Here is a 17170-nt window from a genome sequence, read left to right as displayed (position 1 = left end):
ATTTGAGATACTGGAAAAGGGGGGAAAAAACATACTAACCAATAATAGTAATAGTGAGCAGTGTGCTAGAAGTGGACCACTTTGATCATCCCATCCAATCTCTTCAGCAACCCTCTGAGATAGGTTTTGTCCCCGTTACGGATGGGTTTAGTGATACACGAGTCTCTGCCTAAGGTCATCAGAGTTCAAGCTGTTTGATGCTAGTGCCAGTGCTCTGAAAAGTTCTGGTAGAACTTTCTGGTGGCAGTCTGTTTTGCATGGAGGTGACTTCCTGTTGTGCCGGCTGACCTCACTTAGGTCAGTTCCACCACCAAAGAAAGGGCACTGGCATCTGAAGGCAGTCAAGTCAGTGGCAAGACCCTGTCCTATGCCTCTTCATATCTCTCTCTGGCCCCTCCATCAGTGCTGTGTATGGAAGTGTTAGGGAGCCCAGGCGTCCAGATGATCTGGAATCTAGTCCTAGCTCTACCACTTTCCCATCATGAGACCTCAGGTGATGGACTGGGGATTGCTGAGCTTGGCTCCCTTTTCTGTAATAGGATGAGGGTCCTCATCGAGAATGGTCATTGGGATAGTCAGATGAGGTCATGTCGCCATGTGGAGATGAAAGGTACCGAGTCCTGAGCTTCTATAGTGGGTGAGGTACTGTGCTAATTTATTTACTCTTTGTCATTTATTAACCTTTTTACTTACCATTTATTTACCTTCATCTTGGAGGAAGGTTCTGGTATTACCCTCAGGCACAAGGTAACTGAATTCTGCCTCCAGTACAGATAGATGCTAGTTCTAACCGCTTTTATCTCTTGTCTACTTTCCTTCTTAATGAATATGGGCTTATGTTACCTTTTGTACCAGCCATTCAAATAAAACACTTTTATTCTAGCATTGAAGAAAAAACGTTTTTAAGAAATTGTAAAAAGTAGTTTGTGTGCCATTTCCATTACTCTTAGAGTCAGAGATCAATTTTTGTGGCATTGACACCTCTTTAGAAACAGTGGAGTCACCATGGAACTGTTTTGATGAGATTTTTGTGTAATTTCCACAGAAGTAGTTCTGTGAGATTTTCCTCCTTTAGTTTCAGTGCTGTAACGTCTATAATACATAAAACTTAAATAGAAGATTGTAAAGAACATAATCTTCCTTCTATGCAGAAACAAAAAGAAAGAGCCTTTATCTCATAATTTACTCTGCCTCTTGCTATAAGAAAAAAATGTGCATTGCATTGGAAATTTAAACATTTCACATTTCTGCATTTAATATTTTAAGGCATGAGAAAAACATCATTATGTTTTTCTGTTTTTACATGCAGGTGCAACTTAAAGCAAGAGATTTGTTACTGAGAAGTTATATATTAGTAGGATATTCATAAATGCTACCTTAAATCAATATATAGTTAAACTGATTAGGCAAAGGATTTACCTGGCCAGTACTTTGTTTATAAAGTCAGAATTCTTGTATTCAAAACATTTAACAGCCTCCAAAGGTGCCCTTTTGTTTTAATTTGGATTTCTATATGCTGGATTTCTTAAAATGAGACTAGTCAGCTTAGTTGATTAAAACAGAGATTTGTCCTTAAGATTAAATGAACATTATATAGATCTGTGGGTTTTCAGGGCAGAAGGTCCTGGTTTCCATCAGATTCTGAAAGATGATCTTTGATCTTGTCTTAAAAATAAGGCTAAAGAATTCTGGGTAAGGGTCTACCGCTGAGGATACTAAGGCTCTGGGCTCTTCTCCCTCCCTGGGTGTACCCTTGGTCAGCCACATTGCACAGCAGGCCGGAGCCCCCAGCCTGGAACTTGAGATCATACTCCGTGTGCAGGAGAGGATTGGTGGGGCTGTCTCAGTCCCCTTTCGTTAGATGAACTGGATGGTTTGGATCCTGTGTAACAGTGAAGCAGTTTGGCTGCTGTACTGGGTTGAATAGTGTTCTCCGCCCCACCCCCACCCCCACTCTGCCATTTCAAGTCCACCTGGAACTTGTGAATGTGACCTTATTTGCAAATAGGGTCTTTACAGATATAATCAAGTTGGGACAAGGTCATACTTGGTTAATCCAGTGACTGGTGTCCTTATTAAAGAAGGGAAATTTGGACACAAACATAAACCCAAAAAGCAGTAGAATGAACAAATCAGGAAGTTTTGTGTTTGTTTAATAACTAAAAGAAGCCCGGAGGTGGGCAGTCCAAGCAAGTATAGCAGCTCCATGATGTGCCCAATGCCCCAGGCTGCCTCTGGTTTACTGCCCACAGTCCTTAAGCCGTGATCCTCATCCACATACTTGCAAGATGACTTGCAGAGTGCCTGCCAGCCTTTCAGGTCGCAAAAGTGTGAAGTGTAAAGGTCCAAAAGACAGCGAGGAGCTTTCCAGAAGCTCCATCCGGGAACTTTTTTTACACCTCATTGGCCAGATTTGTGTCACGTGACCAACCTTGGCTCTGAGGGGAGGTGCGCACGGTGTTGCCCTGAATGAGATCTGGGACGTGTTGATGAGGAAGGAATGGAAGGTGGAGCTGGGGTGGCCCACCAGCAGCTCTACCACCTCTAGACCCAGGAGACAGTACAGCAGTGAGCATCCAGGCTTGTTGGCTGTTCAGGCTCTGCTCAAGCGAGAACACAGCAGGGGAGTGGCTTTAGATCATGGGGCATTACTCCCACTTAGGACTGTCATGAAAGACAGGGGCTTCTCTTGTTCCAGCTTGCCCATACAGCCGTGCCTTCCACCCTCATCGCCACCACTACCCAAGTATGGGTTTGTGGCATCTAAGAGAGGACACTGGGGTGACTTGCTTCCTGGGATTTTCAGGCAACGTGACCACTATGATTTTGTAAGATCTCAGGTAGACACTGATACTTCCCTAGTGGGATAATGAATCATATATTTAAACTCAGGTACACAGAAATCTCATCTAAAGTTTCATTCCCACCAATGGCAGTCCAAGGCTTAAACTTGCCAATTAGAGGCAACCTGGTCTCTTACAAGTTAACCATCCCATCTGAACACATGCCCACAGTTAGTTTCTCCACTTGGTCTCTTCTCCCTGCCAGGGTGGTGTCAGAGTGCTAGAATGGCTCATATGTCTCTTTGGTATTTGAGAAAGGGCCTCTGAGTGCCCTCTGGGTGTTTGTTGGCCTCTAAGGAGAACTCAGTTCCTGCATAGTTACGGGCTTCCGTCGCCACTGGAACCACTGACTGACTGCCCTATTAGCCTATGACCCTAAAGGCCTTCGGTCCTGGCTGCTGTTGACCGTGGGCCCCACACTACACTGGACACAGGAGCCAGGCCATTTGGCCAAACCTTTGGCTTCGGGATATGTCGCCCAGCAGACTATCGAAGGGGCAGGCGGGAGCTGCAGATAGAGTCAGGGCAGCAGGCCCTCTTTGCCTGACCCCCTGATTCACTGCGTATGGCCTCCAGTGGCCTCCCCTCCATTAGCTCCTTGGACCCAAGAAGCAGCCCCCCCCGCCACCATGCTTCTTCCAGACGTCCGGGTGTTCCTGCACCCATTAGCTGAGCTTCCTTTCAGGGCCCAGGAGTTCTTCCCCTGCCGCCCCCGCTTACAAAGCAGAAGCTGGGAAATCTGCCCCATGTTGCAGCTCAGTGGGGCAGAACTCACTGCCCCACCAAACTACCCAGCTACTACGCGTCGTGCCGCCCCAGGCAGCCCTCAGACCCCTGCCTTAACAACCCCGGCAGTCCTAAAAACAAAAGCAACCTTTTCCATGTTCTAAAAGGCCTGCATAAAACTGGTTCTTGTCAGGTCCCTGCAGTTGGCTGTCGTTTATGTCTTGTTGAGTGGATTCTGTGTTGTTTTTTTTGTTGTGAGAGAACAAATTGTTAGAGGCTTTTAAGGAAACCAAAAACATTCCCTCTCTAATTATATCTGTTATTCCATTCCCATTCATCTTGCTTTCTTGTTTTGAAGCAGGCCTTTATTACTAGCCAGAAGCTATAGTCACGTTTTCTGAGTAAGTCAAAGCTGCTGTTTTTCTGCCGTGGTGTGTAAGAGGACTTGTCGGCGTGGTTTAGAGACTTATATTGTTGTTGAAGATTCTGACAGACTGTCCGGCCGGGCTCATGTTGATGGTATCAGTCTTTGCCTTTTCCTTTTCTGGAAATACTTTTGGAAATATTTAGCATAGCGGTGTTTTGAAATGCAAGTTCCAAGAGTGTTTTGCCACATTTGCTCCGTCAGTCAGTACTTAACTGTGTCCCTAAAATGCACCAAGCCTCGTCCTAAGGGCTGAGAGTAGAGTCCTGAGTAAGACAGTCTCGGAGCTTATATCCTGTTGGGGGAGACGGACGACATATAAGCCCGCAAACGCATGTGATCATGCCGGCTGGTGACAGGTGCCTAGTGCGAGTATAGGAGCAGAGATGCTGTGGCCGCGACCGGAGGATGACCTGGCCTCCCTTGGTTTGGATGGGCAGGAAGGCTGCCCTGAGGAGGCAGCCTGGGCCTGGAGTTGAACGATGAGGAGGAGCCAGTCCGCACGGCTCTGGGCCCAGGGGCTGCGGGCCAGGAGAAGAGTGGGCCGGCTCTGCCGCTGGCACCAGCAGGGCAGGGGTGAGCAAGCAGGGAGTGACACGTCGCTCTGGTGGCCGATGGGGGCCCGGCATGGAACTGAGGAGTCCCCAGTTGAGACTGGGGCAGCTCTACTGAATGAATAAGCATGGGGCAGGTAAGACCTTATAAGTAGGTGTGCTTTTTTTTTTAATTTGAGATAGAGCGAGAGTGAGAGAGAGAGAACACAAGCAGGGGGAGCGGCAGGCAGAGGGAGAAGCAGGCTCCCCACGGAGCAGGGAGCCCAGTGCGGGGCTCGATCCCAGGACCCTGGGATTATGACCTGAGCCAGAGGCAGACCCTTAACGACTGAGCCACCCAGGCGCCCCGAGGTGTGCTTTAAGGCCACAAAATCAGAAAGCAGGTGTTAATGGAGGGTGAGCCTACTTACTGTAGTGATTCTCCAACTGGTGTGCTTAAAAGTATCTTTTTTAAAGTGTGTGTTATTGTCACCCCCACCAATACCTTCTCCTGCCTAGCCCCGGGGTGGGGAGAGGGCTCTGCCCCCTCCCCCTGAGCTCCCCTGAGAATCCGGCTCAGCAGGCCCCCAAGAGGGCTGTGTGCCTCCCTCAGGCGCGCGGTGGGGGAGCGCCGAGCACCGCTGCCTGTCGGAGCTCCTGGTGGGCAGCTCGGTGCAGTGCTGAGCCTGGCGGTCACAGCTGACTTGCTGGATCCCTCACACTGGGCCTGATGAAGGACTTCTCACGTGGAGGGGGAGCCTTCTGGAGGACGGAGAGAAGTAGCTCCTGCGACGACGTCCGGCTGACTCCGTAGGCCTTGTTGTCTGATGGCACCTCTGCAGTGCCGTGAGTTCGTCCTGTCATGCTTACCGTCTTGTTGAACTGACGATGTGCTTTACTGTTTAAATCTTTAAAGACGGTCACTTTACTAACTTCAGTCACCTGGGAGGGCCTGGCCTTCAGAGAGGTGAGCTAACATCACTGAACCACGAGGCAGTGTAGGAAGGCCAGGCTGAAATGTTTCCTCCCCGAGGCTGGATGAATGCTCCAGGCCGTTCACATGAGAGGTTAGCAGGAGGTGCCCGGCTCTCCCTGTGGAAGTGAAGACCCATCTGTCGTTGTAAGAATGTATTTGGCGCGTTGGTGGGAAGGCTGTGCATACTGGGCTCAGGGCTCCCCTCTGCTCTCCCCCACACCTGCCTCATCTGCAGCTGGGCAGAGCATCCTTGGTGGAAATACTTGCCATGAAATTGGACAGAAAAATTTCCAAGCAAGTTATGGTGTGGCTAGCAGGTAAGCTATACTCAGAGCATTAGTTCTAAAATGTCATTCTTTTGTTTTCAGTAAATATTCAAGATGTGATATTACAAGAAAATTTGGAAAAAGAAGATCAAATTCTGGTTTCTCTGGCAGGATTAAAACAGGTATGTCCATTTGACCTGACTTTGCAATCCACTGGCCATTCTTCTAGTGCCTGTTGGGGAGGGCGCGCTATGGCATGGCATACCGTGGTATTAGTGCCAGCCCCTCATTTCCTCCCGGGCAGAGCCCATCCTGACTCCCCAGTTCCTTACACCTCTTGGTCCTATTGGCAATTAGGTCTGACGAGCTTGCAGCTCAAGCTAGTTGTCTGTCCCCACCCTTGCTTCTTCCTCTTACCAAAGCCATTCTGTTTGTTCCTCACCCGGAGTTGGTGTTTTGTGGTCCAGCAGCATGTTCAGTTGTTCATCCATAAATCCATGCTGTCTTTGGAGCACAAGTAATAATCACCACCCACGGCAGGCCTCAGACCCACAAGGACCATGTTTCCCCAACGCTTGGAGGGCTGCATGGAACATACCTGTTAATGAAGAGAGCGTGTTGCTCTCAGATGTCTGCCTGTGTTATTAACAGCTCAGCTGGGTGCAGCCAGTTTGGTAGCTAAGGGCTGTTCCGTGGGGCTGGGTAGGTAAGCAAATGGTACTTCCTGCCCAGGATGTGACACCCAGGGCTCACCCTGCGAGAACCCGGCCATTAAGACTGAAATTTTCCTTGGTCATTAGTAAGTCCATGGCTTTGATAGAGTTGGATTTTTTTTTCTGTTACTCCTTTCCTCTGGTAATATATTCATATCCATACTATTAAAAAGTGGTCAGGGATAAGTCTAGTTTAAATGTTAGAAGTTTAGCTAGTATTATGAAACAAACTCATTCATCTCTTCCATTTATTTTCTTCTTCTTGAAAACTAGATCAAAGACATTCTAAAAGGTTCTCTGCGTTTCAACCAGAGTCAGCTGGAAGCTGAGGAGAATGAGCAGATCACCATCTCAGATGACCACTACTGCTCCAGTGGCCAAGGCCAAGGCCGGGGCCAGAGCGACGAAATGCCTGGGGCCACCAAGCAGGTATAAGAGCTCTGGTGAACAATGTCACAGTAACTTGATGGGGGCACATCCACATAAGGTCTTGAAAGTTGTGAATACCAAAAACTTTACCAAAGTCATTTCAAATTACCATGTGCGAAGTTCAACTATAAAATACCACAGGTGGCCTGACCCAGAGGTGCTGTGTAGCCGGGCAAATTGCATACTCCAGTGCCCCACGGGAGACCATTGTCTCCTAGAGTTGTGCAGTGTACAATCTACAGACCTGTATGCAGCAGCTTTAGCCTGAACGTCCTGCCAGTGCTGTTGTGTGGCCTTAGAAAGTCACGGCTCTGCCTCAGCTATGGGTAGGTGCCTCCAGCTGATGCCTCCAGTCCCCGTTAGCACAGGAAGTACTGTTCCTACTTTTCTGATGCTGTCCTCAGTGGACTCCTCTTGGCTACAACCTTTTCTGCCCTCATGGAGGAGGGCTTCTCATTAATGTCTATCCTCTAAGGGAATGAGGTCAGCAAACTTTCTCTATAAAGGATGAGATGGTAAATATTTTAGGATTCGTGGGCCACATGTGGTCTGGTCTCATATTTGTTTTTGCATTTCGTGTGTTTGTTTTTACAACCTTTAGAAATGTATAAGCCATTATCATCTTTCGAGCCATACGGAAAGAGGCCACAGACCACATTTGGCTTATGGGCCATATTTTGCTGCCCCCTGCTCTCAAGGTGTTGACATTGTGTGTAATTTATTCTAACGTAGAAACATAGACTTTTCCAGTGAGAAAGGATCCAGGAAATTCCTCATGGGCTTAGTCCTATCTGCTTATTTTACCAGTGAGACACTGAAGGCCCAGGAGGTGCACAGGCTGGCCAGGCATCGTGTTTTCAGAATTCCTGTCCCAACCCAGCAAGCTTCCAGCTCCACCGTGCTTCCTCACTATATTTGCTAGGACTAAAAATCCCTAGTAATATGTTTTTTAATGGCTTACAAAGTCTCATCTGGAAAAATGAACATTAGCAAAATCTCATCTAAGGCTCTTTCTCAAAAACTAGCATCCAGATGCTTGTAAATTATTTATTTTTTATGATTTAAAAAAAATGGTATTTTAGAATGGAATTTTTTTTATTTTAAGAGTACTCCCCACCCCCCGCCCCACAAAGAGTACTTTTCAAGAAGAGAGACCTTATGTGGTTAATTTCATCCAGCTTTAAAAGGAAGGTTTCATGGAGCCATTAGTCTGCATCTTTGGCCACATGGGTACAGCATTAACGTTGCAAGTTTAATTTGATTAGTTCCTCCACATTCTCCTTCTCTAAACAGATGTTTAATTTTTCAATAATCATTTCTTTATTCAAATATTGTTGAGCTTAGGCTCACCCCCAACCATTTTTAATTGACAATTTTATTCTAAACTTCAGCGTGATTTTTTTTTGTAGTTGAATATATAAAAGTAATACTGAAAAACACCTTTCAAAAACACTAATGAATTTGCCACATTTAAAGCTTCTTGATTATACTTTGCCATTGTTTTTCCCGGTTCTCATATCTGTAAGAACTACCTGTGGCCACCACTGCCCCGCAGAGCCCCACGTGCATCCTGGGTGCGCCGGCCACGAGGCGCAGGTGACACGAACTAGGACACGCCCCGGCGCGGGCAGAGCCGCACTCCTGTGCAGCACCCGAGAGGCCCTGTGCGTCCGCATGTGCTTCTGAGACGCCGCCAACCCGTCCTGCGCCAGCACCCCACCGCTGCCTTCTGTGCCTCTGTAGGGTTAGGTGGAAAAGGAGAAAAGTGGGAAAGGGGCAAACAGTAGGGCTCTCCTTTTTTTCTCATTCCTGCCATGGCTTCTTCCCCAAGGGTGTTAGCAGTTTATAAAAAACCTGTCCTCCTAAAAGGGGTTTTACCCGAGGAGGGGAAAAATAGGGAAGCAGTGCTCTCTCCTCATCTTCAGGGGAGGAAAGCCAAGTGAAGTCCCAGATGAAGCAGCAAGTCCCCCCAAAAGCTGAGTGTCTGAGGCCTTGCAGGAATCTGGACTAGACTCATACAGGGGCCCCCTGACAGGAAGTCCTGGCCCACCATCTTTCCTTAGGAACCTGTCCCAAGCCTTGGGCGGCGGTCAGGCCTTGGAGCTGGCTGATGTACTTTCTCACTGCTTGTGGGGACCGGGGTGGGGGCTGGGGGCTGGCTCTGGACAGGAACATGTGTGCCAAGTGGGAGTTCTGAAGGCTTTTCCCCTCCTGCCTCCCAAATGTGAGCTGAGGGCCTGCTGTGCCAGCCAGTGGGTGTTCAGGGTTATGGGATGTAGCCCCTGCTCAAGAGCTTCCTGTTAAATGGAGGGCCAGAGACTGGGGGGGTGGGGGGGAGGGGGAGGGCAGTGGAGGCAGGCTTTTGAGACATTTCTGGAGATGTAATCACTACATGTGGGGTCTGTGGTAGGTTCTGCCACAGCTCATCCCTAACTTAGGAATGTCTTTGCTTTCTTGGTTTAGCACTAAAGTATGTGTGAAGGATAATGCAGAGGACTGGGCTGACCCACCTTGGGGCAGGTGGCTCAGGGTCCCCCGGCCAGTGCCCTTCCCCATCAGGAACTCCAACAGGGCTCTTCCTTTGTGGACATGCACATGCCCTGCTTCCCACTGGCATGTTGATGGGGATGTGGCTAATATTATTCTTTCCATTTGATTCACAAATCTTGTCTCCAGCTCTGAAAATGGCAGATGCAAAATTGTATTCTGTAAAGAGAGCCACATTTTGGCCCTCCCTCCCAGCGTCTTTCACATACTCTTCTGGGAGGCTTTTGGTGAACTTGACCCAAATCTACGCCAGTGGCAGGTAGGACCTTGTAGGACAACCAGCTCCTATCATGTGCCTCACTGGTGCTTGGGGCCCCTATTTTTACCTGTATGGCCTATAGCTGCATTGTCTAAATATAGTAGCCACTAGCCACACATCGATTTAAAATTAAACTTATCTCATTAAGATTCAATAGAATTAAGTTAAAAATACAGTTCCTCCGTCATACTAGCCACCTTTCAAGCGCTCGATAACCACATGTGGTTGGGTGCTACTCTATTAGCATAGAAAGAGAACCCTTCCGTCACTCTGGAACATGTCTGCTGAACAGCTGTCTCTAGTTGGGCTCACCTGCTTCTACTCCATGACCCTAAGCTCATGATCCTAAACAAAAGGTAAGAAATGAGGCAGGGTGAATGGCAGGGTTGGGGGAGGGGTGCTGTATATTGTGTTGGTCCTGGCCAGTTTTAAGCAGGACTGACAGGTTGAAAAACTTCTTTAATTGTATAGTACATGCCTGTGTTTGGCAAAAAGAGAGGATTGACCTAGGAATTTCCGAAGTTTTTGTAAATGACATAAGCAGAACCAGGTAGCAGCTAAGATTGTATAGAAATCCAGAAAGAAGGCATCTTTGTGTCTAGGAGAAAGTTCTAGTTGGGAATCCAGAAGAGGCAGATCTTTTCATTTGCTTTGGGACATTGGCCAAGCCACCAGGCCTCTGATCTGGGTGTCGTTGTGTGATCTGTAATATAAAGGTGAGGAGGGGTGCTAAAAGAAGGGGGTGACTCAGGCCCTGCCGGCTGTACCAGGCTTTGTCTGAGTCAGTCTGTGATTTTATCTGGGAATAGGGAGCGGAGCAGTTACCCACCATTTATAACTTGCCTTCCCTACTTTCCCAGAAATGCGCCAGATAATTAGTGATGGTAGGAACCACCTTTACTTCCAGGCACAGGCTTTATAACATATTTCTCATCTTCAACATCTTGTACTGTATTCACTCTAAGCTAAAGGTGAATAGGTTATCATGCTATTTCTGTAGTAGAGACGCCACTCTGAAAATAGGGCCTGCTGTACATGCTGTTCTCATTTTCAGCCTCAGATAAGCTCTACCGGGCAGCACTCCAGCCACAGACCCTGTGTGGGGTGAGAAGTCCAGGGTTTCACAGTTTATAGTTCAGGACAGCGGTCATATGAACAGCGTCCACACTTTGGAGGTAGAAGGATGAAACTGAGGTCCCACCCAGCCTTACGTGCACCCCGTGTGCAAATGCGGGGGGGGGGACAGGCTGCACGCACGTGTCCCCTCCAGGCTCTGCGAGGGTGGTACAGCCCCGACTGGGTGCACCTTATGGTGGGATGGTCTTTCTCTACCAAACTGTCCTGGTGCCAATTATCGCATCCTCTGCTGCCAGAATGCCATGTTCTGCGTATCGCCTCAGTTTTTTAAGAATTAATGTGTTGCTAGAATGTAAACAGCTTTAAAACTTGAGATGAAGAATTTCAAGGCCTGTTGTTTCAGCACTGTGATCTTAAAGTTAATTCTGTTTCTCTTCTCCCAGTTAAAGATCTTAAAGTTGGATGAATGGTCAGAGGATGGAGGCACATGAGCCATTATTTGGCCACTCACCGCCCTCCCCCACCTCCCACCCCCATGTCACCAAGAACATGTAGTCCAGAGAGGGGACTGTCAGGTCCAGATTTCCCTTGGAAATGTTGCTGACTACCTGTCCAGGCTCTGCCCACAGCCCGTGGGTGGCCCAGGCCATACCAGTCTGGGGGCCAGAGGACGCAGGGGGCACTTCCAACCAAGGGGTTCTGTACAGCTCGTCAGACTTCAGACCTGGGTGCCAGTCCCCACCCATGCTGTGGGAGAGTAGGTGGGCTGGGGGGGGGCGGTGGTGAGCAGGCCGTGGGCACGATATCTGCTTACATCAGTACGTCTTCTGTCAGGTTGGCTTTGGAACATCCACATGTGTCCCAGGGTGCCTAGGCAGGAGCTTCTCTGGGTTTAACCCAAAACCTTTACTGGTGTTCATGGATGTCAGCTTTTTTTAGTTAAAAATCAAATGCTACTCATAATTGCTTAAGAAGAAAGGAAAATAATTGTAAAGCAATACTGTCTATGCTTTTTGCCATATACTTTACAGTTGCTATTCCTGGTTTTCGTGTTTGCCACCATTGTCCCAGGGGCCCCTAAGTGCATACCGGGGCTGAGCTGGTTAGAAGATACATACACTAGGCCCTCCTGAAGCTCTTCGTTAAGCAGGTAATAAAATCACTCCAGGTCTGGGCTTATATTAGGGATCCAGTCCTATGCGATGCACAGCCACACGCATCATCTCAATGCGTGGTGACCACACACTGGGTCAGAGATGCTGTCCTTGTCCCCATGTCACAGGTGAGAACATGAAAGCCCAAGGAAGATGAGTGATGTGCATGGCAGGGTGCCACGTGAACGGATGGGGATTCTTTCTGCAGCCTGCCTCCTGAGCCAGCCTCTCTTAACTTTCCAAGCAGGAGGCTTACTCTATTGCCCTGGGAAACCAGCACCCAGCTTCAGAGGAACTGGCCCCGCACCACCGGGAAGTGCCGGGGCTTCAGGGAAGCAGGACCAGACACCGCATCTTTCCAAGGAAGAGCATAGGGCCTAAACTTCCGGGAAGCGCCCCCGGCTCACAGGGCCACTGCTTAGTTCTCTTGTTTCACTGGAGTCTTCACTCATCCACCTGTACTTCTGACTGTACTTCACAGGCCTCTTCAGAAACACCAGGGCACGTGGACAGAGGAAGTACAGATGACTTCATCCTGGTCTCCAAAGACGACGAGGGGGGCAGCGCCAAGGGGTCCTTCTCAGGCCAGTCCCAGCCTCTTCGCACCCTCCGAAGCACCTCTGGGAGAAGCGAGCCCCTGGCCCGCTCTCCTCTCGTGTTCTCCGACCCTCTAATGGGCCCTGCCTCGGCTTCCTCGAGCAACCCCAGCTCTAGCCCCGACGAGGACAGCAGCAGCAACAGCAAGGACTCTGGCTTCACCATTGTGAGCCCCCTGGACATCTGACCACAGTGCCCCTGGCCTCCTTCGTGGGGACTTGCCACCCCCCTCAGCAGCCCCAGGGCCTGGCTGGGGCTTCCGCAGTGGAGACCCCTCTGAAACCAACACTTCTTTCCCAGCATGCCTGTGGCCTTAGTGCAACCCGTCAGAACCCTCTAGAGAGAGGCAGATGGCCACAGAGCACACAGACAGATGTTCACCAAAATGCAGACAGGGCTTTCAGGGCCCTATCCCACCCCGCCTTTGCTCTGAGGTAGACCAGGGTTAAGTATCCAGTATCATGTTCACTGTCAAAAAAAGACCAAATCACAATTAGAATCATTTTCCCTCGATCCTCTTCTCCCCAACTAAGAATTAGGTGTGGCAACTCCATTAATTATAACTAGAAGAAGGAAGAAGAGTTGGTTTCAAATCTTCCCTCCCTTGGAGCGTCAGGCATAGGAAAATTGACTGAGATCAAGAAGGCTTATTCTCTGGAAATCTCTCTCTCAGCCTATTTCACTCCTCCTTTGGGAAGCCATACAGCAAAGCCAAATACAACAGAATGGACTAGAACTGGTGGATTCCAGGGCTAGAAAAAACCCATCACTGACCTCTCAGAAAGTTACAGTGATCTTTAGAAACAGGGTCTAAACTTAGGAATCCTATTTAGGTGTGATGGGGTTTAGATTTTTTCATTTGTTAAAGAAGAGTATGTTTCCAAACCTCAGGCCAGATAGACTCTGGCCATCACTGTCCCTCCTCAGACAACTGTATTTCCCCCTTTAGAATCCTTCACAACCAGAAAACGAAGGTCACATTAAGCCAGTCTTTGCTGCACTGATTTCAGAAGTCGTAAGAATATTACTTCTTGAACTGGAAAATGTGACCCTGACTATGGGACAGACATCTCTCAGTTTTCTGGTGTAGTTTCTCTAGTTTTGGCGCTGGAATACACCTGTCACCTGTCAATTGAGAAATAAAGGGAAAAACCCAAGCTCATTCCCATCCAGAGTCAGGACCTCCCATTGGCCTTAAAGTAGCAGTAACAGGGAATTCGACCTGGAGTCCATTCTGGGGGAGCAGGGCTTCCCACAGAACACTCCAGACGTCAGGAAGATGCAGGACTTCTGCACAGCCCTTCCCTCGCCGGGAGCCAGGCAGAGGAGCTGCGGGGCCTGGGTTCAGTTGTGCACCGCGTCCCAGGCACCACAGGACCAGCTCTGACCCGCCCGGTGCCTTCCTGGGCTTGGGCACACAATAGAGAGTCCCCCTTTTCAGCTGGCAGCTTATGGAATCTTGCTGGGCAGAAAGCATCACATGAGCTGTTTCTCTCCTTAAGAAGAAAGGCCCCGAAAAGGACACTTTCCCTGTCCTTTGTGCAAGCAGGCATTCTAACAGGATAGCCACAGCGCCCATTTCACCCTGCAGTGACAGGTGCTCGGGGCTTCTCCTCTGAGGACGGCAAGGCCTCTAGGCGGTGGAAGCTTTCACGTGAACCAGTGAAAATCTAAGTTTGAAAGGCTAGACACTGTTTACAGTCCTTCCCACTGCTAACCCTGTATTTCTCTACAGTGTGATAATGACCTGATTTCCCACGTGCTCTCGGAAGAAAGCAGTGATGACTCGGAGTCAGCTACTGCAGAGAGGGTCCCAGTTAGCTCTGCAGTTTGTCCTCAGACTCTAGCAGGAGAACCTCTGAACACGTGAGCATGGACGATGAATACGAAGTCTGGTTTTGCTCAGGTGACAGGGTTGCTTGGCCTTCCATGATTACTCAAAGACAAGCTGCTGAGCTCTTCAGCTCCCCCATGGAGTGGTCTGCTCAGCACCCCCTGGAGGTGACTCATAGAGTAAGTTACTGCCCAGTGTGTGTCACCTTGACCACACTTTGCTCCCAAGGTTCCCATACAGTGAATGGCCTTGCGACTGCACACGGTTGCCATGATTTTCCCTCAGAGGACCTGGTTTGGGGCATTGTCAGTGTTTTCAGTTCTCAGGTAAGAAGTGCGGAGCTATCCTCGCCAGGGCTCCAAGACAGTGGAAAGGGCCATGGAGATGGCTGTCCCATGGCCGTGAGTCCTAGTCATCTGCTTTTGGCAGTTTCGTTGCCCTGAGAGCTAGAGTCCTGATAGTCCAGTGGTGGGGGGGGCCCAGTTCCCACCCAGTACAAGGCTCTAGGCTACTTCCCTGCAGTTGGCTGGGTGGTTAACGGTCCCTGAAAACTCCCAGCCCTCCAGCACACTAGGGGCAGGTCCTCCACTCTGTGCTTCCATGTTGGTGCCACGTGAGAACCAAGGGGGTCTCTCAGAGGCGTTGCTTCTATGGCCCCCAATGAGCCGCTCCCTCCTCGGAGGAAAGAAACACGAGGGGGAGTGGGATGTGGGCAGTGCCACCCTCAAATTCCCATAGGTCCGTGGGGTTTGAGAATTGTATTACTCTCTTGATCTTTTTAAGTGACTTTTTATTCTCCATAGTTGAGCATCGTTTGCATTTTTATTAGTTACAGTGCTATTAAAGAATGTGTTCCTTTTTTATTATTTTATCAAGTACTTACGTTTAAGTGTTAAAATCCTGAATATCTGAAACCTTTTTTGTTTTTCTTTAACAATCAGTGGAGGCCTCTCATGTTTTGATTATTAGCAGTTAAATATATTTTATATATATAAAGCTTAGATGAATTTTTGTTGTCATCCACTTTTTTAATACAAGTACCTGTGTTTCATGCATTCCTTTCTGATCAGTTTGGAAATGAGTTAAAATTTACCTCTACATTATATATGAGAGCTACAGATTAGAGAAACAAAATCATTACGACTTTGCCTTACCTTTTATATGTGCCAAGGGGTCATAAAACACTTTAAACATTCAGTTATACTGGATCATTCTTCCACAGTTGACCTCCTGCTACTGCTCACAGCTACCTGCAGTCTGGTTGGAAATAGTATCACTGCAGAATGAGTGTGACTAAAAATAAACCAAGGCCTCCCTGGGCGTTGCCTTCTCTGCATCTGACTGAGTTCAGTCCCGTGCATCGGTCCTTCAGGTCTGACTGCCCACCACGAACAGGAATGTCACCTCCACTTTGTCAGAGACGAGGAGCAGACACAAAGCTCAGTGGCATTTATGGGGTCTGCTAACGACAGCTGACCTGTCAGAGTCGACTCAGATTTACTATTTTTGTTTTTATTTTAAGCAGCAGCCCCCTGGGGTGGTTATAGAACCAGAGCGTGTATGGGGGACACAGGGCCTCTGGGTGGCTGTCCCGTGGAGGCTGGGCCATCCCCCTGCCCCACAGGTGCACACCTGGCCCCACCCCTGCATGTACAGAGCAGGGGCGCTGGTGGTCCGCCGGGCGGGAGAGGAGGCCGGGTGAATTAAGGACAGCACCTGACAAGCCGGATTTCTCCCAAGCCATTACTGCTACCCCCCACCGTGTTACTTTCAAAAGCTCTTTTTTTATAGTGTTAAAAAGAAAAAGTTCCTGTAAACAGGCTTGAGACCACTTTGATGTAAAAGTTGTCGTAATAATTTGTCTCACGATGGCACAATTCATTTGACTTATGGACTACCCTCTTGTGCCATTTACATCTTATCGCTTTGTTCTCATTTATCTTTATGCTGTAACTCATACTGATTTAAGAAATGGCTTTTCCTTTTGGCAAAGTGATTCCATTCAGTACGGTTATAATAAAAGACTAATGTGAAACTGAGAACGTAGCTTGACTTGTTCCAGGCAGGGGATCCGTGCTGAGCAGGCCTGACCCAGAGGAGACCCGTCCAGGGCGTGGCCAGCAGGGCCCCCCGCCTGGCCTCACCTGCGTCACTGCATGAGGCAGTGACCTAGGGCTCACGCCTAACCCTGCTGGTCCCTTCTTCCCCAGTTTGGGCCCTGCTCCACCTACTGGTCCAAGAAGCCATTTGGGGGCAATGCCCCAACAGCTTGCCACCCTCTCTCCACTGTCCCCCCTCCACACCGGGTTTGCCCTGGTAGCCTCGCTTACACCCAGCTAACATGGGATTGGATGAAGGGCCACAGTGCAGAGTGCACTCCAAGTCTTAAATGACAAACCAGGAAAGGGGGGGGGGGGCGGACCTGCATAGCTTAGGTAGAACTAGGAGGCCAGTGGTACCTTTGTGCCACTGCCAGAATTCGTGCCTGGACCCATCCCTAGCCTAGGTCTCTGTCCCAGACCCAGCCAACAAGGGGCTTTCCCTCCCATGGGGCACAACCCATATCCCCCAAGGGACTCTATTACCCACCTGTTCTGCCCTGGAAAGGTGGGAGGGCGTGGCACACTTCTCAGAATGGCTCATGCTGCTGACCAGTGATGACCACCCACACCGGCATCCCTCCCTGGCCACTGGGAGCAGAGACTGGGGGAGCAGGTGTGGTCGGTGCCTCACCCCTAGCCCTTGGGAAGACGACTTCGGGGCTGCTGGATCCTCCTCCTGTTCTACCTGCG

The 17170-nt window shown here is 49.2% G+C and overlaps 1 protein-coding gene across 1 annotated transcript in view; it reads left to right on the top strand.

Moving 5' to 3' along the window:
• The window catches only part of TBC1D5 (TBC1 domain family member 5), a 412307-nt gene extending 395969 nt beyond the window's left edge, over window positions 1-16338 (top strand). The window contains exons 20-22 of the mRNA XM_044920546.1: window positions 5871-5950; window positions 6755-6910; window positions 12429-16338. Coding sequence (XP_044776481.1) covers window positions 5871-5950; window positions 6755-6910; window positions 12429-12731 — 539 coding nt within the window. The 3' untranslated portion in view covers window positions 12732-16338. The remainder of the gene's footprint in view (window positions 1-5870; window positions 5951-6754; window positions 6911-12428) is intronic.
• Window positions 16339-17170: the final 832 nt, after the last annotated feature.

Source organism: Neomonachus schauinslandi, chromosome 1 (genome assembly GCF_002201575.2).
Source record: "Neomonachus schauinslandi chromosome 1, ASM220157v2, whole genome shotgun sequence".
NCBI lineage: Eukaryota > Metazoa > Chordata > Mammalia > Carnivora > Phocidae > Neomonachus > Neomonachus schauinslandi.
Note: the sequence above shows the minus strand (reverse complement) of the source record. Positions and strands in the feature narration are given on the sequence as shown.